This window comes from Hibiscus syriacus, unplaced genomic scaffold (genome assembly GCF_006381635.1).
Source record: "Hibiscus syriacus cultivar Baekdansim isolate YM2019G1 unplaced genomic scaffold, ASM638163v2 tig00110247_pilon, whole genome shotgun sequence".
Taxonomy (NCBI): Eukaryota; Viridiplantae; Streptophyta; class Magnoliopsida; order Malvales; family Malvaceae; genus Hibiscus; species Hibiscus syriacus.
Window position 1 is genome coordinate 115,283 of NW_024062645.1, and position 24,900 is coordinate 140,182.

Genomic DNA, 24,900 nt, shown 5'->3' on the forward strand with positions numbered 1-24,900 from the left:
CGAATAAACAAACAAGCATACTTGCAAACGTTAATTTAACCGAACAAGAACACATTGAAAGCCAAACAAATAAACACGAACATATTATTATTAAAAATTTAAATGAATATGAACCGAACAAAAATACATTGAAAAACAAACAAACAAACACGAAAATAAACTTTTTCGTTCAAACCAGTTTCATTTACACTATACTTATTTCTAATGATTTTTGTCTAATATTACTGATTGGTAAAGTTCTTCCTAACTACTAATCCATCTTTATGAGATTCATATTATACTCGAGATATCTTATTTTTCTCGATATTATCATTTGTATCCAATCTATTGATTGACTAGTTCATATATTGTTTCTAATTATTGTTATTCCTTGAGGTCCCGTTCAAAATTTAACGTTAAATTTAATAAAAAAATTAAAAGTTTAGGTACTAAAACGAACCAAAACTAATAATTTAAGTACTACACACAATAAGTTTTTAATGAGGGTACTAAAATGAAATGAAAATAAAATTTTAGATATGATTTTAAAAAAAATGAAACTTTAAGTACTAAAATTAATAATTTATATACTAAATACGTATTTAAATTATATAGTTTAGATACTAAAATTGATAGTTTAGTTACTAAATTCAAAAATGATTTTGCATAACATGTTTTATTACAAATCATGTATGTCACTGGTCAAACATTTTAATTTGACTATTTTTAAAATATTTTTATGAGTTAATAGCGTTATACGTTCCTGAATACTTATTTTCATTTTAAATCAATCCTCAAACTTTTAAACATTCTGAATTCATCCCTAGACTATCACATTCCTTTTAAAGGTCCCCAAACTTTCTTTTGAAGTATCTAATAACATCCCAAAATCATTCAAAATTCGACACCCGATGAAAATTTGCATGATCGCCGGAAGATAAGGGAAGTCGTCCGAAGATTTGTTCGTCGAAATCGCCGCTTCACAAGGACAATCCATCACTTCCTCAAGTACGACTCCGTTCCGACAAGAGACAAAGTTCTCGGCTTCGGCCCCGTTTATATCTAAATTATATGCTTTGGCCAATCTTGAAAGTGATTGAAATAGATAAGATAAGCTAACTTGGTGAAGTTACTACCAGAACTATTAGGATTGTAATAAGATGTTCAGTTTCCCTTTACTGAAGCAAATCTACAATTTAGTTTGTTGAGGGAAGGGACAAGACAACCTTAGGCCACTGTCTGTTAGGTATTCGACAACCTAGGATTTCGAAAGAAACACCGAACTGTACCGACTATGCCTGCATCTTTCGACTAACCGGAAAATTCAACTTCAGTGGGGGTAAAAAGGAGAGAAGAGAGTGAAACCTCTAGCTTTCCAGTAAGGTTTTTGCACAGTAAGTCCCCAACAGAAACCACATGAGGAGGAGGAGAGAAAACGAGAAGAGTCCGGCCATGAACGGCCACCCGACCAGTACTAACCCAAGGCAGAGCACTACTGTGAAAGGGAGGAATGATCTTACTATCGACATTGTATCGACCCACTGCCCCTTGAGCATCAACAGTACAGCCACGCTTATCATGTTCCAATTCATTGATCCGTCGTAGCAGAGCCGGTTGAGACAATTGGCAACGAACGAGTAAGAGTTGCACGTGAAGAGGTTGTAGCTCTTGTGCTCAAAGTAACGCACGCTCGACTGCAAGGCATCATCCCATGTGAGTGCAGTCTCATACTCTGTGTGCTGGTACCCATGCTTGCATGTGTGCCCGGCCAGGTTCGGGGGAAAGCAGCACTAGTTCCACAATAAAACTGGTTAATGAAACAACCCCTAGTTCCGACAAAGAGAAATATGCCTTTGTATGCATGTAGAGATGTAAAAGGTTAAATTCCGACAAAACTATACCTTTTCTCTATCGAGTTGTACGTATCGAGCAACAGCACCAAAAGCAAAATCCTCGATATTAACAAAATACGATCCCGAAAAGTCCAAAATCGCTCCTGCCTCAAGGCAAATGCCGACATGTCCAATGAAAGGCGCCAACCATGAGACAACCGGGAGTGGGGTCCAAACTAGACAACAAGGAAACTTCGCGTTCTTCGGATCAATTTCATCTAAAGGCCACAGGTCATGCTGAATTCTAGATCCATCACGTTCGACATCATAACCTCTTTTTAGATCCATCATAGGAAGTCTTCCACGCGGCATACGGTTTTCTGCAATTCTACGTGGCGAACCATCACCATTTCAGACAACACCCTCAAACATTGACTTGTTATCCAATCACAAAGACGATACTATCATTCTACAATAAATATGTAATACCGTTACTTTTCAAAAACGATTAAACACAACATACGACGTCAATAAGTAAATGCCATGCACGAAAAGGGCAACAAAATTGTTCTAAGATTGCAAAAGTTCCAAATGTCAATATATGGTGATTGGTCATCGACATAAACCAAAAGATTTTCCGAAATACACTATCACACAACGATCACTTTAATGCAGGTTGCAATCGTTGCTATTCGAAATCGGGATTAAATCCGGTAACTAGTTAAGTGCTAAATGACTGCATATCTTAGTAAGATCATCAAACCTTTCTGTAAATTCAAAGTTCATTGAGATCCAAACTAATATACACTACGATATATACGACCACATTCGTGAATCGCAACTTTACTAATTATTATTCATTCACCTGATAAAATGCTAACTTCTTGTCGATTTAGGAACCTAGCAAGCATCTAGTTATCGTCGAATAACATTCCTTTTCGCCTTTCAGAGTACATCTACATTCAACTCAAGTCAGGAAACATCATTCCAACTTTACACAAACTAAAGACTCGTCACAACAATGCGTTTTCTCCGCAGCCAGATACGGAGGACGAAGCACCATTCGAGCTCGAAAGTCGAAACCGACATGCAAGACTCCATTCAATGACAAAGCAATTACCAAATTTCCAAGCCAAAATTTGCATCACAAAACTACCAGACCAGCACAACAAAGTTTGCAATTATTCAAATAGGTCCTTTTCCTCAAGCAAACTAATCAGATCATTAAACCCTAAACACTCCATTTTATCATTAGGGAATCAGCAAAAGAGCAAATCCAAGACAAGAACACCAATGGAATTATCAAGTCCCCAAGGTTCAAAATCAGTTCTTCATGCAAACCAATCAAATCGAAAACAAGAACAAGAACTTTAACCCTATGAAATGCATGTTGAACTAAGAAGAAAGGAAATGAAAACTTTACCAGTGAAGGAAGACACTTCCCTAACCTGCAACAAGAAAAGTAGGGTAAAATGCTAGGAAACAGAAAAGGGTAAAGCAAATATGAATCAAAGCATAGATCTTTTTGAAGGGTTGGTAAAGAAGAAGAAGAAGAAGAAGAAAAGTTGGCGATTTGGGAATCTGATTTTTGGTTTTGGCAAGTGTTGTTGAAGGGCGGTGGAAGAGATGACTAAGCAGCTTCATTTTGAAGATGCATAACAACAACAGATTTTATATATCCTGACCAAAAAAAAAAGAGAGTCAATTTGTGGAATTAATCAGATTAAAAAAAAAAAAGATAATGAATTGGGAATTGGAAAGGAAAAAGAGAGAGGCCATGGCAACTGGCAAGGTTCATGAACAATTCCGGATTTTCGCTTCCAGGTGTGGGACCCACGCCCTCCCCCACTCCTCTCCACGTTTTTATAGTTTCTTATTTATTTTAGGGTTAATGCCCAAATAAATGCCCCCAAACTATATCGTTTATGCCGAATATGAATTATATTATATTTTTTTTGACACATCCATATATTTAATATTACAAACATTATCTTTTGAGTTGTTTGGACCGTCAACGATATTAATTTTTCTCGTTAAATAATAAGGGTCATAATCTAGTAATTTTAAAATTTTATAAAAAATTAAAAAAAAATTATATATTTTAAAAAAAAGAAAACACATACATTTTGAAATAACCCCTATACTTTGAAAACCTTCATTCTAACCCCTAAACCCACACCGACCACCGCCTTTTGTTGTCGAAGAAGCTCCACCCGATCTCCCCTTCCCCGAGGACCAAACCCCCTATGAAATCGTGGCCGATTGACGATCGATCGACGAAAAATTAGCATTTTATACCCCGCGAACCCTAGGATGAAAATCGTGATCCCACACGATTCTAATGGTAAATCGGCGACAACTACGACGAAATATAACTAGGATGATGGTAGGGACTACGTCGACGGCAATGGTCGTGGCCGGAGAGGGCGTCAGTGGCATGTTAGTGCTAGGATTTGAGGATTTTATGGATTTTATAATTTAAAAGAAGTTAGGTTTTTTATTTATAAATATGATAATTTTAAAAAATAAACTTCAAAATTACCAGACACGTGTCACTTAACGGGGAAAACTAGCGCCATTGACGGTACAGACACCTAAAAGGATAACGTTTGACACCTGAATGAGCCAAAAAAACAATGTAGGCTCCTATTCGGCACAAAAGATATAGGTTGGACACTTATTTAAGCACTAAGTCTTTATTTTAGGGTAAAGTAAACAAATGTTACTTCGTTGAGTCATCAACTATTGAAAGTTATAAAATGTTTCTCTAACTAAAAGACGTTGTTTTATTGAGTTTTCTTACCATTAAAAGTTATAACATGGTCATTTGACTATTCATGTGTTCCAAATTCGTTATTTTACATTAAAATACAACAATCGTTTGAGTATGACATTAACTTTTTCACCAAGTTATGATAAAAATCCAATCCTTTGACTGTTTGAATTGTATTTTATGGATCGAGTCTCTATTTATATTATATCGATCGAGCTAGTGTTTGAAAGCATCGACGATACCAACAAACATCATTAAAATATGAATTTATCGTATCTCAACCGATAGGTTAACATCAAACTCAGATTGTCGTCAATTTTTTAACGAAAAAGGATGAGTTTGGAACATATGAATAGTCGAATGATCATTTTGTAACTTTTAATAGTCAATGGACTCAATAAATCAACATCCTATAATCGAGAGATCATTTTATAACTTTAGTTAGTCGAGAGACCAAACAAATCAACATTCGATAATTGGGGTATATTTTGTGTACTTTACCCTTAATTTCATTTAAAATTTTGCTAAGATATTATTTCTAAAAAGATAAATTATACTTACGACCACTAAACTTTTAATATACTTTCATTATTATCATCATTATTATTTATTGTTAATAGAAAATGATGCGACATGCTAAAGTATTATTTTCAAAAAAAAAAAAAAATTATCGTTTCAAAGGTTAATTAATAACTTAAGATCACGTAAGGACCATACAAAGAAAGATAAAAAAATTTTAACCGAAACTTGAACAATAATAAATACAAACATATCTGATTGCATTGGTAAACGATCCAAAAAATTAAACTATTAAAAGACCACCAATAAAACCGCAAATACTATTTTTAATTTTTTTTTTGATTAATCTGGGGTAAGTACAAGACAATATATGTTCAAAGATAACTCTCAACCCTTTGACATTGAAGGCTCACACCCCTGACATTTATGGTGCTCGAACCCGGATCTTCGAGAAATAACAACAATTCCTTTATCATGGAAGTCATTTGATTCGTGCACTGTTTTTAAAATATTAAATAATATGACTCGGGTTGATTTTATTCTTCTATATTATATTATATTATATTATATTATATTATCTTCGTCAATCATTTTGTTGGAAACAAGTGATTTTTTAATTATCATATAAATAATAATAATAATAATAATAATAATAATAATAATAATAATAATTTATTTTTATTTTGATATCCACACTGCTTATCATTTATTGTTATATTAGTGTTTGTTAATATATTTTTATTTTCTTTTAAATTATTTGATTAAACTTTTAGTTCTTTTGGTGTACTTCTTATTCCATTTAAAACTAGATAGCAACTATTTTTATTTAAGGGTAAAATATACAAATAGTCTCCTGACTATATGGTATTGTTTTGTTGAGTCCTCTTATTATTAAAAATTATAAAATGATCCTTAGACTATACGACATTACTTTGGTGAGTCTATTGACTATTAAAAGTTACAAAATGACCACCCTACTTTATATGTTCAAAACTCATATTTTTCCATTAAAAATTTATAGGTCGTATAAGTTGGACGTTAACATGCTGACTGGATATAATAGTCTTTTGAGATTATGAGATCATATTTTATCATATCTTAGTCAACAAGTTAACGTAATCTTAGATTGCAATGAATTTTTAACAGAAAATGGCGAGTTTAGAACATATGAATAGTTGAATGGCCATTTTGTAACTTTAATAGTTAAGGGACACAAAAAAACAATATCCTATAGTCAGGAGACCATTTTATAACTTTTAATAGTCAAGAGACTCAATAAAACATCGTCTTATAGTCAGGGAACCATTTGTGTATTTTACCTTTTATTTAATTAAACTAAAAGATATTCATATTGTACGTTTATTTATTTAATTATTATTACTACCTTCGTTTGTATATATATATGGTTAAGATCCATTAACACTGTGTAAAACTATATTTTTACTCATCCAACGATCTTAAATCCGTGTAAACTAAAAGAATTTTACATCTGTGTAACAAGATCCTATCCCTATATATTTCATTTCGTATTTTTTGAATAAAAATAGGGTAAAATACAAGTTTAATATCTCAACCAACATTTCTGTTTCATTTTGGTCACCCAAATAATTTTTTTCAAAATCGTACCTAACGTTTAATTTTTCTTTCATTTTAGTCACCCATTGTTAAAAAATTAATGGTGATGCTGATGTGTCAGTTGTCATCATAAGATAATGCCACATCATCGTTAAAAAATATATATATCACATAAGTAATTTTGTTAATTTTTTAACGATAGATGACCAAGATGGAATCAAAATGTAACATTAGGTATGATTTAAAAAAATAATTAAGTTACCAAAATAGAACAAAAATGATAGTTAATGTACTAAATATGTAGTTTTGGACTTTTGGTCACGTCATGTTTACAACAAGGGTGGTGAAATTCAGTGTAAGAAACAAATACACCTAACCTAACCTAACCTAACAATTAACACTTGCCGATGGCTTCTAACTTTTTTCAGTATATCATCATGCATTATTATTTTATTTTCAAGTTCATGCACATACATACATATAAAGTACTCGAATTTAAAGTTATTTAGTTCAAACAACGGCTACTCATAAATATATTTATATAAAAAACTCAATTTTATAATTTTTTTAATATAAATAATATTGTTTAAATCCAAATTATTTAAAAGAAAATATACATTCTTTCACTGTTGGGACTATTCTTTAGGATCTTATTTTTAGATTATAAGAGTCTATTTAGTATTTAACATCATATGCACGAATTGTTGTTATTCCTGAGGACTCAGGTTGAGCACCATAGATGCCAGAAGTGTGAACGTTTAATGTCGAAAGGTTGAGAACTATCTTTGAACAGTTACTACATTGTACTTACCCCAGATTAATAATAAAAAAATCATATTTATCAGCATCATTATTTCCCATCGTATTTGGATCAATTTGAACAAAAAATCAAAAATTCAAATGTCAAAAGAAACACAATAAAAGTTTAAGTGTTAATATTACTAAATTGGTAAAATTAAGGATATGCAAGTAATTCTTTAGTTTTAAATATATTTATATTTTTTTTAATTTTTAAAATTAAATACATGCATATAGATATTCCTCAACTACAAACATATGAATGTGTTTATAAGAATATATATATATATATATATATATATATGAATAAATTATTTAAAAATAGTTAAACTAAATAAAAATAGATATTATTTAAAATATCAAAACCTTATTTTAATTATACACATCATTTGCAACCACTCTGCCCATTACTTAGTGCCAGGTTTTGTTATAGAAAAAGAATTAGAACAAAACGCATCAATTGCCCTCCACAATGTGCTTTAATTGAGGCTAGAATTAGCCTAGTTAGGGTAATTATCGAGTGAGTCGATCGCGAGTTAGATAGTACTCGACTTTTACTCGTTAAAAGTTTTTGTTGTTTGACTCTACTCGTTAAGATCGTTAAAATTTTGATCGACTCATACTCATTAAGAAAATTTGTTGCTTGACTCGTTGTTTGTTTAATTTTTTTAAAAATATATCGTTGGCGAAAATTTATTTTAAGATCTATGACATTTATTATAGTGCTTTGGAACTCGTCACTTAAACATGATAAGTTCTAATAATATATATATATATATATATATATATATATATATATATATTAGAACTCATCACGTGGACATGACGAATTTCAATAAAATATAATTTTTTTATTAAAAATGTATTTTATTTGAACTCGACATGCTTACGTGATGAGTTTCAAAACACTAAAGTAAATGCCATAAATCCCAAAATATATTTAAAGATGCCCTATTTCGCTAATTAATTATTCAGAATGAGATCACACTTGTTTACAATTCCAGGGATTGGGATTTTTTTACCCCAAAACAAAGACCTCCACGTATGATTATTTACCTTTTTTTTCTTTTCTTTTATTTTTATCACTTTTGATTATTATTTTTTTTTTTGCAACATTCTTACAGTTGACAAATGCTGAACCTATTCATAATACTAAGCACGGTTTTCAGGTGGTATCCTCCACTGCACTTATGCAGCTGATCACTTATCAGAGGAATCGATCCACTCTCATTCGGGACGGAAGTGCCGATCCCCCGTTTCGAATGAGCCGGCACGTCCCCATCCCCACTCTTTTTTGAACTTTCTTTGCACATTTAGAACTAACCTTTCTGGCTGCCTGGTTCATTTTCAAGCCAGGAAACAGCTAATGGAGTTCTTATTACATCAAAAATCAACCTGTAATTTGATTTTCCGAGTTCGGCTTTTCGACATACAGCTGTTGAAGACGTCGTAGTCGGGATACGAGCTGTGCAAATGATGGTCGGAGGTGTGGCTCCCTGCAGAGATGATAACACAAGTTATATTAATGTGAGTTACACAACAATCAATATTGCAGACTATATCACCTATATGATATACTCGGATACTTGCACCGAGTCACGAGCACGACTAACCATAAAAAAGATCATTCTAATTATTTTGAGTTAATTATGAACAAAAATCCTTTTATTCAATGCAAGGGGAAAATAACTAGGGTTTGTTTCGGAAGTTTATGAGCACCCGAGAAACGAGAGACCGATTAAACATTCAGATGAGATTGAGTTGGTGCATTTTCTATGATCATTCTCCAGACATGGATAAATGTAAAACAAATTATGTCTAGAACTCACGTTTGCCAACATTCACGTATTATATGTGCAACAATTGGGTCAATATCTTCGGGAATTTCGAGACGCCTATTCTGGAATCCAACAGCTCCAACAACTTGCATTGGATTCAAACCTTTCCAAGGAACACGCAGTGTAACCAGCTCCCATAATATCACACCAAAACTGTACACATCACATCTGAAACCAAGCCAGTCTATTCGTATGAGAAACGGGATAGAAATGTCATGCATGTGCCGGTCAAAAGTCACTTACTTCTCATTAGCTGGTTCGTTCCTTACAACTTCCGGGGCCATCCATTGAGGCTGCAGTCCAAGAGAGAACATTTACTTCATAAAAAGAAGATATATTTGGATTAATAGGAAAGTAACAGAAAATTCAAAGTGAAACAAAGGATCGTCTTTTAGTAATACTACCGTTCCAGCAGTAGACTTTGAAGAGAGGAATGTGTGATGTTTCATGCGTGACAACCCGAAATCACATACCTGAATGGGAAACAAACATATTCCAAATGAAATCCATAAGCATCTTCCAGCAGAAAGTTAAGCAATCAGTAAAGTAGCTTAAAAACAAGGAACAGTTTTAGCCAGAAATTAGATTTATGTTAAGAACCTTTACAACCCAGTTCTTATCGACAAGGAGATTTGGTGTTTTCAGATCTCGATGAACTATAGTAGGATGGATTGTGTGCAAATAATTCATTCCTTTAGCCTGCAGATAATAGCAAGTTTCAGTTAACAACCGAGCAGGAAGAAGAGTGAAGGGGAGACAGGGAATTACAGTGCAAAATATGAAGCAAAATAAAAATAAATAATCTATTCACTTGTGACTAGTACCACATCAAGAGCCATTCTCATCCGTCTCTTCTCATCAAGTTGCGGATTGGATCGATGCAGTATCTTATACAAACTTCCCCTGCATGAGAATGAGGAAGGAAAAAGAAGAATGTAAAACAGGTAGGCCAACCTTGTCTTATTAATTAATCAGTTATTGGCAAAAAGCACAAAAGCAATAAGAGTGGTCATCTTAATAAAAAAAAAAGACACTTCTAGATAAGGATATGCTGTTTTCATACACAGCAAAACACAAAATATATGCATTTAGTAGCTTACACCGGGGTACAAGGAGATTTCAGTACCTACCATCTACAAACAAAACATCAGTGACAAAATATGCACCGTATTACTAAGAGGACAGTTTGAGCACTATTTTCTTTTTTCATCTTTTAATACCAGAGGGAAATTACCATGAAGCAAAAAAATGACCACTAATATCCATAACAATTGAAAAGAGCATACAAATAACGTTAACTTACTAATAACAAAAGCATTAAAAACAAAAGAAAAGAAAAGAGAACAATTTCGATTGTATACAGAAAATCAACCTGGGTAGAAACTCTGTGAGTATAGAGAAATGTGGAGACCGAGTAACAGCTCCCATGAAAAGAACAACATTTGGATGTCTTAACCTTAACATGATTTCAACCTGCACAGGGTCATCAATCAGAGACGACCTCAATTCTAAATATAAATTCATTCAATTCTACAGTAAAGTTAAGCTCACAAGCATGTGGGGAAATTAACAAGCATCATACTATAGGAAGCTTTTAGGGCTTACTTCACATTTAAACTGAACCACTGCATCACCAGAGAAGTCTTGATCTAGAAACTTCTTCACAGCAACCTCCTGAAGACCCGTCAAAGAAAATGAGCCAAACACTCCAATGAAAATACCATAGAAGTCATTAAAGAGACTTTTCGAACAAGCCATATACTGTCATCAGTCATAGAAGAATTATTCAAGAGAAGCTAATGCAGATGCACTTAGTAAACTTACTACAGCTTGGCATGTGGAACTGTAATTGTTCATTGTATCAATTAGTACACTACTCCTAAAAGTTCCACGGAACAAAAGTAATAGCAAATGTAACTCACAGTGCCATTCCAATCTGCTCGGTAGACCTCACCATATGATCCTGTAAGAAAAAAGTTCATCTATTAAGCAAGTGTGCACCGGTAAGGAACAGTCGAGTCATATTCAAGCACCGCATTCTGACTGTAGATCCAGTAAAACATGAATATAAAAAAATGCAATCAACTGAGCCAGTTCTTATTCCTAAATTGTTGCATCAAAAAGAAGGTTTAAAAGATATCTGAAAGTTCCGGGATTGTTCCTTATACTATGTTATTCCAGGTTAGCCTAGGCAGGAGATATCTGAAACTTAAAAGAACTAGGGAAAACAGAACCAGACATATAAATGTTGTTATGATGAGGCCTTACCAATACCGATGCGTTCACCAACTTGAAGATCCTCCCATGGGATTTCCCATTCTGAAACCTCCCTAAGCATAGGATGTATCTTCTCACTGTGAACCTTACTAATCAAATGCAAATCACAATCTGCGGTTTTGATCAACTCCAGTGCAGATTCTTTATAGAACTCTGTACCAGAAGTCCTTTGTATTAACTTGTCATCCGTGACCAAGACATTTTCTGACTGTATTTGGCAAAACTCATTAGCAGAGCAGAAGGAAGTCTCACAAACTTGTGTCCGCTCATTAACCGTATTACCAACAAGAAATTCCTCACATGTAGCATCAGATGCAGATGTAACTTCAGTATTTAAAGTTTTTATGGCATTCATTCCAAGCTCTCTCTGGTATTTAGCCATGTGGTTTTGTCCAAGATTTGAATCAGTATTTTCTGAAGTCTCCATGCCAGAGGATACAAGACGGAGCGCATTGACTGGCAACTCATTTGAATGGCAGCTAGCAGCATCATCTACATTTATCCCTTTCACCACTTGTTCAGCCCTACTTTGTTCACAATGATCCTGAGAATTACTATCCATGAACAAATCTGGAGGAGGTGATGCGCCACTCTCCATCAAAACAGCATGTAACTTCTGAGCAAATTCTGGGTCCTTTGCTGCACTGATAACATACTTAGAAACATTTTTAACCTTTCTCTTTTGCGCTGATGATGGCTTTTCATGGATGCCAGAAACATTTTCACTAGATTTAGGTGTCAAGGGAAGAAGCTTCCTAAAATCTTGTTCAAATCTCTCAAAGACAACTCTTTCAGCATGGCTCCTCTCCTCTTCATTTGCCTGACTGCTGAAAAACTCTGTTGACCTCATGGCACCAACTTTAGGGCCCATATTGAGAGCAGCTGAAACTGCCAAATCTACAATTCCTTTGTCAAGCAGAACAGGTGGACTCTGAGAAGCTTCAGAACGATCAGCAAAGCCTCTTACATCAAGCGCAGAACTTAGGAGGTGACAGCTTGGTACTTCAGCAGGAATCAGTGTCCCAGGAGCACCCATCAGATCAATAATATATTCACTGCATATTTCAGATAATATTAACTTTTCTTCGCTAGACAGCAAAACTGCTTAAAGGCTGAAGCAGAAGACAGAATGGAACTGAAAAAAAAAACTCAAAAAGTTATGTGTATTTAGCCTGAAGGAAAAAATTTGCACCAACTAAAGAACAGTGCTTAACAGAAAATATTAACTGGTATGACAAAATGTTGAGGGATAAACTCAAGAAAAAAGACCTTTATATGCACAAATAGTATAATACACTGCATAGTTACCAAAACCAAAGATGATATATTAGAGTTGGAGGAGACTACCTTCCGTTATTCATTCTGACCAAGTTCACAGCTCCATCATCTGTACCAGTGTAATAACTCCCTTTGACCAGAATGCAGGGGAGGTTAATTCTATCAGCTAGAACCTGGAACCCGATACATAAAAACAATTTCCTTATAAACGGTTCACATACTGTTATCATTAATGCAAGTTAAAATTAGACAAAAGTGGCAGAATATATGACTAGCAGAAAAAGTAAGTCAAACAAAAGATATCAAATGAAAGGAAAACGAGAGGTGGTGTAGACATTAGTGAAGTTAAAAGGAAAACATCTTTGATGAGTTAAACTTATGGGAATAAGAGTATTCAAGGGTTTTTACAACCTTAAAAAGCAAGGCTCTGTGACGAGAAAGTCCGACATCAAGCCGTCCAAGTGGAAGAATGATAGTGTTAAGAGAATTCCGTAACTCATAACTTCTCGAGGTCCACATTCTCAACATCTCTTCAGCATCAGCAACGGGACCACCCATTCTATTTACAACTGTTTCAGCAATTTGCTGAATCATGCCATTTAAAACTGGGACATGGCCAAAAGCTTGGGCTTGCACATATATGTTATTCACTCTTTTCTCAAGTGCTTGCAATTCAGGATCAAACAATCGGTTAACCAAAATTACTTCATAATCAACATTATCCAACACTGATATTGCTTGAAGATCAACCAAAGTTGGCATCTTCCCTTGGGCACCCAAATTTGATGCAATTCCATACACATCATAAAACCCATCCACAATCTTTTCATCATAGTTTACAACATTATAGTTCTGCAAATAACAAAACATAGAAATTACTTTTCTTTTCCTCAAGAGAAAAAGAAACAAATATATTATCTAACGTGTTTTAGAACTTGTTCAGACAAGTACAATGCGTAAAACCAAAGGATGAAAATGGATTTAGTTTTACTAATCAACATAAGGAAAACGTAATCAAAATTAATAACAAGCAATATTCGTATCCATATTGAATACAATATCCCATCGTAATAACCAATGATGAATCAAATCATAAAAATGAGAATAAACAGAAACAAGGTAATATATCATTTATATTTATGGAGAAAAAAGAAGCATACATGTAAATTTTATTGTGGTGAGGGATAAGGAAAAAGACTTACCAACTAGCTCTGCTTAAAACGGAGCTGCCATTGTATAACAGAGTTCAAATAAACAAGCATATTGTACTGCCTAAATAATAAAACAATTTTTCATAAACACAGTTCATCGGCCTTGGCCGCATGCAGAACTTAACATGTTTAAACAATGAGATGTTATCAACGTATATGAACGAATCAATAAGGATGTACGAATTGCAATATTTAGCAAAACTTCAACTAAAGAGATAAAAAACTAATAAGAATTTTAAAAATTAGTGAATTTCTATCCCAACCAGTTCATGACTAACGAGAATGGCATCAAAGTTAAGAATTTCAAAAGTTTACTACTAATGAAAATAAACAAATAAACTAGTAATCACAGAGAGAAAACACGAAATGCAATCAGAAATTATTAGTAAAAGACATCAATTCACAAAAAAGGGGGAAATGAATATAAAAGGAATAAATAGAATGATCTCATAACCGAATTGAGGAAACAAGTAATTGACTATTGAAACCGATTCAAACAGGAAATGCAATTTCGAAAACCTAATTATACTAATACGCATATATAATTGAAATATGAAAGAATACATTACCCAATAACGAAGCGAGAGTAACTCATCAAACGCCTTGGTGTCGGTGCCGGCGAGACTAATCCTTTTAGCTGCGTCGATCTGAGCTGTCTCGGGATCGGAGGCACTGATTGCCAAGGCCAACTGCATCTGAAACTCTTCTTCCAATAAATTAAAATCCACCTCGTCTCCAGCCGTCCGATCTGCCTCGACCGATTCAACGGTCCCGATTCTCCCCGTTGCCCTTGAATCGACAGAAGGCGATGATGGAGAAGAAGAATTCGTCGCCGTTCCCGTCACGTTCATCGGATTCGAGTTCGGACTCGAGGCGATAACGGACCGCGCCTCCGCCAATCTTTGGTGCTCGTTTAAACCACCGCCGATGTGGAGCTTCCTTAAGAGATGCTTCATTTTCGACATCGATCATCAACGGCGACTATTCTTTTTTATTTCTTTTAAGAATTTTTTTTTTGTAATTGTTTTTTTTTTCTTGTACCACTGTTCTTAATTTCTATTACTATTCTATGTACAGTCTTAACCTACGCCCAAAGGACAAAAGTAGATTCGCTTATCCTGCGCACTCTTTTGCCGTCAAAGCTAAACGGTAAACGGTTTCAAACAATAAACGCCCAACAAATTCCCTCCAGATGCACATACAAAACGGTAATCAAATAAAGGATAAAATACATAAATAGTCCTCAAACTTCGAGGGACTTACAATTCTCTCAAGTTTGGTGGTAGGTTCATTAAAGATGAAGGCAGCTCACCCGCCAAGCGATTGTTTTCGAGATGACTACGTAAGACAAAATCATAGTCAGTAAATTCTTTACACGTCTCGATTCTCGATGTTTCAACAGTCATTGGTAAATATTAATGGTGAAGATGTACCTATCACTGTGTGAGCAACATTATGTAGAAGTGGTTTCATCCAACGGCGAACGATGAACGATCTTTTAACTATCATATCACATCATTCATCAAATATACATCAATAATGAATCGGTTGATATCATTTAAATGATTAAATAATTTAATTAATATAATTAAAATTTTAATGATTAGATTATAATTTTTTTATAATTAGATAGTTATGAGTATAATTTATCAAATTATTAACGAGAGGCAAATATTGGTTGTATCGACGTGTGATGTAAAGATAGTTGAAAATGGCATTGTTTTGAAAATCGGACCGGATCGGTCGGTTCAATCGGGAATCGTGTGCTAGTCCGGTTTAATTTAAACCGGTTGAATCGTTCGAACCGGATCGGCTGAAAATCGGAAAAAACCGAAAAAAAAAACGGATTTTTTTTAAAAAAGAAAAAATTAAACCAAACAACGTCGCTTGTTAAACGAGCCAAGTCGAACTCGATTATTGTTGTGCTCGACTCGAACTTGAAAACTTTAAAAGTAAGCTCAACTCAAACTCACAAACTAAAAATTATCAAGTTCAACTCAAGCTCGAAATATAATATTGAAACTTGAACTCAAAAAGGCTTAAACTAAAAAAATATTTAGAAGCTCAATTGAAGCCTAAAATTCGAGCTTGATTGAAGTGAAAGAATAGTTCACTCAATGCTCACCAAAAGGCTCTATGATTTTGAATGCCAAATTACCTCTATTATTTATAGAAGTTAGTTGTGATGCTCTTCTATGTTTCTTAGCAATGTGGGATTGTTTTGTTCTCATATTTTTACTCTTTAGACTTTTGAGATGCTCTTCTATGTTTCTTAGCCATGTGTGATTGTTTTTAAAAAAAAATTAAACCAAACAATATCATTATGTTATGATTTTTTAACCCCAAATTTATTTTTTAATTATAGTTATATAATTATATTTATTATTTAATATGTTTTACCTTAAATATTATGTTGTAGTTAATTTGAATCATTTTGTTTTACTTGATTTTATGGGTTTTAACTTATATATGTTATGACTTGCTTTGAATATGAATTGTGATATAAAAAATTATTTTTTATTAAATATTTTTTGTATTTTTATTTAATTTTTTAAATAATTATGACGTCGTCCGGTTCTTCCGACCGATTCTACCGGTTGAACCAGTGAACCGATAGTATGACCGGTTCGCTAACCAGTCTGATTTTGAAAACCATGGAAAAGGGCATGCATTTACTATTATCTATGCCTAAAACCTAGGAATTGGGAATGGGTTGGGTTTGATCGGACTTTTGACTAATCTAATCTGAAAAATAAATCTTTATTACTCGAATTCTATTCGACTCGAGTTTAGGGTGATTTCATCCGACCCCAATATATACTCAAGTTTTAAAAAAAAAATAAAACCAGTGTAAAATAAATATATTTATAAAAAAATATTAATTTTATTAAAATAAAATTAGAAATTAATTGAAAATATAATATAAAAGGGGTATTCTTGCCATTATCTTTAAACATATAAGATAAAATTAGATTATTTTTCAACTCGGATAAGTTCGTATATTTTTCACTATAAACTCGAATCCAACCCGAACTTCTACTCTGAAGAACCTAACCCGAACACAAAATTTTTTAAAAGAACATGACTCAATCAAATCTGATGAGGTCGAAATGCGTCGGGTTCGGATCTCATATCATCGTGTAAAACGTGTTCACTAAAAGAACATACAAAATATAGAAAGGCCCCAGAGAAAAGGAAAATTATAAATATAATACAAAATTTGGAATCTCCAGAAGATCTTAGTTTTTGTCAATGTTTTCAAAATCTGATTTTATGTGTATATTATTACTTAGCATGTTCATGCACTTCTGGGTTAGTTGTAGGGATGTGCATGGACCAGAACCAGATGGGTTATCGGGTCGGGATTTTTTAAAGTTGATGTTCGGGTCGAATTCAGGTTTAGGGTGAAAAATATTCATCCCGAAAAAAATATAATTTTATCTTATATATTTAAGAATAATTATAATAATATCCCTCTATATATTATTTTTTCAATTAAATTATTGTTTTTATTGAATAAAAATAATATTTTTTATTATTTCGGGTAGGATTCGGATTTTATCTCAAAAAGTCGGGTCGGGTTCGTGTCAGGTGGAGGGTATATATTTTTTGGGTCAGGTCGGATGAAGGATGTACAATTTTTCGGGTCGGATCAGATTAGCCGAAACCCGACCCAAAACTGACCCATGCCCATCTCTAGTTATTTGCCTCTCAATTTGCACAAACCGCCAAATTCATGCATTTCTTGGTTGGACATATATAGATTTTTACGGTAGAAGATAAATTTATAAAATTTTAGGATGAATTTATAAATTTTTTTTCTTCTGAGAAACAGGTTATCAACAAAAAAGTATAAAAAAAATACTTAAATTATATGAAAATTTAAAATTTTTGGAGGGGATTGTCCTACTAGATCCTCGATCTATCTTTGACTACTTGGCCAAATATTTGAGCATATTTTCCATCAATTATTGAGTTTTTATCCAATTAGGCTATGTTAATATAAATTATAAATGTGATGTCTCTATTAAATTATTTAAATAAACTTTTTATTATCAAATAATATTTTAAATTAAATTTGTTCAATATGGATTAAAAAACTATTTTCTAATTATATTTTGGGATAAATTACAAATTTGGTAACTGAACTTTACTCTCTCTTATTTCACTTATTGTATTTTAATTTTCTCACTTAACTTAATACATTGAGTTTTTTTAGTCACCCGGCCGTTAAATAGTTAACACATTAAAATGGGTTGTTATATAGATGCAAAACGACGTTATTTTGTGAAATTTTTGTTTTTTTAACGGCGTCGTTTTTAACGCCGTTAACTATTTAACAATGAAGTGACCAAAATAGGAGAGAAAATAGAGTTCAGTGACCAAAAAATTCAATATATTAAGTTCGATGAGAAAATTGAAATTTTTTAAAGTTTAATGAGAAAAATAGGAGATATAGTAAAATTTAGTGATGAAATTTGTAATTATATCCACCAATTATGAATTACTATGAATTTATGGGAAAGCAATGAACATGAATGGCCATATAAAGTCACAATATTCAAATTCAATAGAAAGCATCACATTCATTTGGTCATAGTTGGCAAGTCAATGAAGGCATCAATTGCAATCAATTTGATCAAAATTTAAAGAATTTTATAATTATTTTTTTTAAAAAATAAAAAATAATTTATTTTTATAATTTCTAAAATTATGCTTAAAAATATTAGAAAAATATCGAAATAAAATTTTAATTATAATTGAGAGGTTAAAAGAGATATTTGAAAGCCCATTGACAATCATAAATCAGAATCGAAATAATTTGAGAAAACTACGTATCCAAATCCAATATGATGGTCTAAAGCATGGAAGATTAGCATAATAATAAATAAATGTCATATTGATTAGTCGAGGTGGTGTCCAATCGAGCTCTGAGAAAATTACACAAAAAATAACTGTCAAACGACTAATAGAAAATATTGAAAACGTACTAAAAGGCATATAAAAATGTGTCATGAAGATCAAAAAACGTATCATACATACAGAGTTACTAAAAATTAAAAACAAAAGAAAAGCAAAATGTGAGATATAAAAAATAAAGCGAAAAAATACAAACCATCGATAACCGACATTAAGACCGATGTCATTGCCTACCAAAGAAAAAAATATTAAATAATATAAAGATTTACTATGATTGATAATTTCTATAATTCATTTTATTTTATTTATAACGTGAAGATCCAAACTTTTAAATATTATAAAGCAAATGTGTAAATTTAAGTTAATTTATTATGATTATTTCATAAATATGTAAATTTAATTAATTATATTGATTTTGGATTAAATAGATTTTAAATTTTAAAATTTTCGAATTATTTTAAATTTAAGTTAATTCAGATTACATGATAAAGCCCTTTGAACCTTTCTTCATGCACGCCATTCTCTACCTAAGCTCCGCAATGGGTCCTCCAACTTCTCTAATTTCTTTCATTAGGTCCTTCAAGTCTTTAAATCTTTTAATCAAATTTTCGCAACTGTTTGTCTAAATTTTCGCAATGAGCCCCTTCTTTAATTATGTGTAGCACGTGTTATTGAAACTAGCATGTATATATATAATTGTTGAACATCAACAATGCAATAGGATAGTTCTGTCGTACGATAAATTAATTTAAAACTAAGAAACAGTTAAAAAAACGGATACAATCGAAAATTTATATAAGATACGAAATAAACTGGTGATTAACCCTTTGATGGTCAATAGGATAATTTATGCACACATGTATATAATCTATTTGCATCTACTAACCCCAAAACCCTATAAACATCCAAGGACTCAACAATGGAACAATGCAGCACCGAAAAACAACATCACAATTGAGATTGACACACGAAGAGAAATAGAAGAGGCCTTGGATGAATAGAAATAGTAATAGGGGTAAGGGTAAGGGTACTCATGAGGTCCTACTGAGGGTGACCCTTGGCCTGCAGGTGCACCGTAGACATACTGAGGAGGCGGTGGTGGCGGACTGCCCTTGGAGGATGACGACGAAGGTGCGGACGGTGGCGGGCGAGGTGGAGATGGAGGTGGTGAGAAAGATTCTGATTCCAACGGTGGCGGGGAGTGGTTGGGAGTTTGTGGTGGGAAGTAAAAGTAAGGTACCGTCGGTGGTGACGAGTGGTGAACCGGCGATGGCGGTGGAAACGACTTCGACGTTGGTGCCGGTTGGGGTGAACATTTGACCGGACATGTTCCACATTCGCTGATACATAGTAAACCGGCCGATGGTGTCCCGATTTCATCTCCCGATGATGTTCTAGCAGCCATGATCATCCCCATGAGACCTAATTTCAGAACCAAGACAACCCATTTGTGCCCTTGGAAGAGTGAACCATATGAAAATCCCATCACCATTTTGGTTTTGCTCCTTTGTGCACAAATCACAAATGAAGGGTAACGCACCTACAAGATAGGGCACTTAACCCTTTTACATGCGTGTGTAGGGCTCTTCTAAAAGTTTGGTTTTAGATGCTTCCCTTAATGATTGTTTTATGACGTATTACTTTACTTTCCACAAAATTCTTTTCTTCGATCTCTGAAAAACTCTTTTGGATTGTTTAAAAGAAATAGATTTATAGGTATAGACTTCTACAATTTTATCAGAGGAAAATTCATAAATTTTTAACGATGACAAAAACATGTTATCAATAGAAAATATAAAAAAATATATAAAATAGAAAAAAATTAAAATTTTCAGGGGACGACTACCTCCAGCTACCCTCCCCTCGGTCCATCCTAACATATATGATCGAAAATTGTACATATTACAGATCGTGAAAAGTCTAAGTATATATATACCAGATAAGAAATAAGTTATATTAAACAAGTCTTCTTATATTTTTTTAATCGAATCGAATAAAATTTAAATCAAGATCTTTAATTGGTCGAAGGAATCCAAAATTTTTATTTATTTATTTATTTATTTCTTAACCTAGTTTCATCTTTTGTGAGAATCAATTCTACACTTAAAAATGTGACCCTTGACACTTTATTCTTTGCTTTAGAAGGAGGGCTCCCCTGAATGACTTGAATATTCACCATTGATGAATTAAGTTGAGTATGAAACAAACTTGAATGACTAGAAAGAGTTAAGGGTAGATAACCGACACAAATTTGATGAGTTTCGATCTAATTTTATAAGATTAAATTTTTATTTTGAAAAATAGAGTTCAAATTGATTTTTTCGAAAGATAAGATCAAATCACGTCAGGTTTAGGTTTAATGTGAAAAATACATGATCTAGTAATAATAGATTTTTCAAAAGATAAGTTCAAGTCATATCGGGTTTAGGTTTAATGTGAAAATTACTTGACCTAGTAATAATAGTATGATCGACTTTTATATATATTTAAGGATAATTATCATAATACCTAACCTGACTCATACCCCTCCATGTTAATGATATATGATCAAATCTAATTAGAGTGGGGATGAGTATAAGTTTAGTAGGTAGTATGCATGTGTGGATGTAAAAAGTCATAGTCGCCGTGAGTGGTGGGTAGGTGATGGATTTCAGATATTACCCGCACCGCATCCGTCCACCATGCATCCACCTACCCACTAACTATTCATCATATACATTTTGGACTATTATGAATTTACGTATAGTTTCAAAGATTATTGTATAAATTTTAAGATTTTATAAGACATAACTTGTAATTTAACACAATGTTAGAGCATAAACATTTTTAAAATTGAAGACGATCTATTATGTAATCTGTGAGGTTACTATCGGGCGGATATAGGTGGGTACAATCGGGTACAAGATGGGTGGTGGGTATCCAGTTGAATAGTGAGTGTGGGGGATGTATTTGAAATTGTATCCGCGTGGGCAGATATAGATTTAAAAATTTTATCCGTCGTGGGTAGTGGATAGTGATGGATATAAAAATATTAAATGAGTATAGGGATAAAGGAAGGAAAATTCGTACTCTTCCCGCCCATTTGTCATTCCTACCTAGACCGGAAATAACCTAAATGACCCAAAAAGATCCTAAATTTAAAAAAAAAAAATTGTAATTTTTAATATTTAAAAGATTCAGTAAAATAATACGATTGTAATCGATGGATGATTTGTGTACTTTCCCTAAAACATATTTAATTAAACTTCCATAGAACATGTTCATTATCATGATTTCATAACAAACAAGATTCTAACATTCTCAAGTCTCAACATATCTTGACCTCAATGGTCTTCGGTTTCTTAGGCTCCGGCGGCCGCAATTTCTCCACGGTCACCGTCAAAACCCCGTCTGGACACACGGCCGAGATCGCATCCGTGTTAGGATTCTCCGGCAACACGAACTTCCTCATAAACTTGCCCACCCTCCTCTCCATCCTCACGTACTTCGCCCCTTCCTTCTCGTCCTCTCGCTTCCGTTATCCGCTGATCAACAACACGTTGTCGGCCTCCACCTGTACTTTGATGTCCCCGGATTTCAGCCCCGGCATGCCGACGACGAAGACGTAATACTTTGGATCCTGTATTTTAATTTATTCCTATATCAATCATGGACAAACTCTAATCATGGGGTACCAACGAGTAGCAGCCATTTCTGAACTAAACCCAGCAGCAGCACTACCTATTTATTCGACTCTAATCAAAGGTTTTATTTGCAGGTGGTCCTCAAGGATCATATAGGGGATTCGGGGTATCGATATCATCGGCAAATGAAGTTTTTAGGGCGTCTTACTCTGTTGCACACAAGCTCATTTAGGGTGGTTTCTGGTTTTAGGCCTGATTCAAGGACCCTTGCAATACAAGGGTCAAGTGCAGCCATGGCTAGTGGCATTTCGGCTTTAATCACTATGCCACTCGACACCATCAAGACCAGATTACATGTTCTTCATAGAGAAGAGAACCTTTGATGATCTTGCAGACGTGCCGAATTCGGTTAACGGGGGATAGGCTGCTCGTTACAGGGGACCAGAACCGAGGCGCGCTTCGATGTGCAACAACCACGATCACTACGTTCGAGTTCTTGAAGCTGTTATCGACCACTAGACGAGAGAGCTTGGCATCATGAATACGAGTTCTTACAATCACCTGCATTTATGCACAGAAACCAGAACACAAATTCTTGCATTTAAAGACAAGATTCAAACATATGTAATGGGCAGTACAAAAACACAAGATTTGGCCCAAGCATTTGATAAGAGAAGAGGCCACTGATTTTTGGACTAATTTGGAAAGAAGAAAAAACAAAGCCCCCTTTCATTAACATTTTTGCTATGACATCAACAAATTTATTGAAGGTTAAAGTAAATAGTCCCTACTATATGATATTGTTTTATTAAGTCCATCGACTACTAAAAGTTACAAAATGATACTTTAACTATAGAGCATTGTTTCTATCGAGTCTCTCGACCATTAAAAATAATATATTTGTAACACCCCAATTTAGGGGCTAAATTTAAGAAATTATAAAGTGGTGGATTTAATTGGTATTTTTGGAAGGAATCGGGGATTAAATTGTAAGATTTCAAAGTTAGCAGACCGTTTTAAGAAGTGTAGGAAGTTCAGTGACTAAACTCTTGGTTTAGCCAATTTCCTTTATGAGAGAATTTATAACCCCTCCCCGTGCTGCAGAATGTATAATTTTCCAGTTTTTCTCTTCCGTTGACCCAACTTCCAACTCCGATCTACTCGCCGTCCGACCTCCAAACGACGAGCCGAAACCACCATCGTGTTCGTTGTCAATCGAGGAACAAAACCCCTCAAACCTTTCGTCGAGAATCATCGCCGTTCGTCGTGAATTTCAGTCGGAAGTATCGTCGGTAATAACTCGTTTTAGTTGGTTTTTCATCGATTCACGACGATCCGATGATCCGTTTACGACACCTCCCGCACCATCGTGTTCCTTGTGCCGTTCCGAGTTCACCGATGTTCTCCTTTTTCTCCGGCGGCGGCAGCGCGTGTGGAGGTGAAGCGGTCAAAGTTTCCGACGTTTCAAAATCGAGCTCTCCGCCGTTCAAAATTGTGAACCGAGCTTTGTAAGTATCTCGAAATCGCTCAAAATAATTTTTAGAAAATTTTCTGTGAATTTTACGCTGCCGGAACAGTGCCCACGCGCCCCCACGCGCCGCCACTGCGAGTGGGGATAGTCTAAATGACCGGTTTGACCGGTTTTAGTGAATAGTTGACCGGTTTGACCGGTCACAACCCGACCCGACCCGTTGACCCGACCCGTTGACCCGACCCGACCCGTTTACCCGACCCGTTGACCCGACCCGTTGACCGTTGACCCATTGACCGTTGACCACTGTTGACCAAAACTTTGACCGGCTTTGATCGGGCATTAAACGACCTTTGACTTTGACCGAGTATACCTATCCTGACATTTTTCGACGTTCCAAATCTGATTCCGCTGTCCGTTTTTCGAAATTCAAACCCGAAGGTCTCGAAATTGCCGGTCAAACCCGTTGACTTTGATTTTGACCGAATATTCCAAATTTCCGAAAAGTCATATTTTATGCTTTCGACGTCCTGAATCCGAATCCGAAGTCCGTTTCGCCAAATTCGAACCCGGTAAGCCGTCTTTCACTGATTTATCACCCGATTCGATCCGTTTATCGTAATTAAGCTTCGTTTCTGATATAATTTATGTTTATATGTATCTGAGGAATTATTGGAAGTTGAATTGAAGATCAAAGATGTTCGAATGGAATTTTATGGTCGATCAATAGTGTACGGAAATTGAGGTAATACTTTACTACCTCTTTATGCTTTATGGAACATGTTGGTATTGATAAATGCATGAAT

General features: G+C 34.2%; 3 protein-coding genes and 1 pseudogene across 6 annotated transcripts; all 4 read right to left on the reverse strand.

Annotated features, from left to right (window-relative positions):
- Positions 1-1,103: 1,103 nt before the first annotated feature.
- LOC120114810 (protein REVERSION-TO-ETHYLENE SENSITIVITY1-like) lies at positions 1,104-3,453 on the reverse strand. Of its 4 annotated transcripts, none has more exons than XM_039135593.1 (3): positions 3,235-3,453; positions 1,881-2,199; positions 1,104-1,769 (listed from the first exon to the last, which is right to left on the reverse strand). In XM_039135593.1, exons 2-3 carry the CDS (start codon positions 2,181-2,183, stop codon positions 1,347-1,349), a joined length of 726 nt encoding a protein of 241 aa, XP_038991524.1. In that variant the 5' UTR covers positions 2,184-2,199; positions 3,235-3,453; the 3' UTR covers positions 1,104-1,346. The 4 variants fall into 4 exon arrangements, with proteins under 4 accessions (XP_038991524.1, XP_038991523.1, XP_038991520.1 ...); XM_039135592.1 differs by having other exon boundaries at positions 3,260-3,452; XM_039135589.1 differs by having other exon boundaries at positions 1,881-2,280; positions 3,260-3,450.
- LOC120114769 lies at positions 2,561-22,930 on the reverse strand (annotated as a pseudogene).
- Positions 8,579-15,101, reverse strand: LOC120114809 (serine/threonine-protein kinase EDR1-like). The gene is made up of 13 exons (XM_039135588.1): positions 14,650-15,101; positions 13,281-13,721; positions 12,939-13,042; positions 11,583-12,646; positions 11,237-11,277; positions 10,920-10,988; positions 10,687-10,787; positions 10,139-10,217; positions 9,915-10,013; positions 9,719-9,787; positions 9,558-9,607; positions 9,306-9,482; positions 8,579-8,972 (listed from the first exon to the last, which is right to left on the reverse strand). Exons 1-13 carry the CDS (start codon positions 15,043-15,045, stop codon positions 8,867-8,869), a joined length of 2,796 nt encoding a protein of 931 aa, XP_038991519.1. The 5' UTR covers positions 15,046-15,101; the 3' UTR covers positions 8,579-8,866.
- Positions 19,914-20,492, reverse strand: LOC120114768 (leucine-rich repeat extensin-like protein 3). The gene has a single exon (XM_039135559.1). It carries the CDS (start codon positions 20,490-20,492, stop codon positions 19,914-19,916), a length of 579 nt encoding a protein of 192 aa, XP_038991490.1.
- Positions 22,931-24,900: the final 1,970 nt, after the last annotated feature.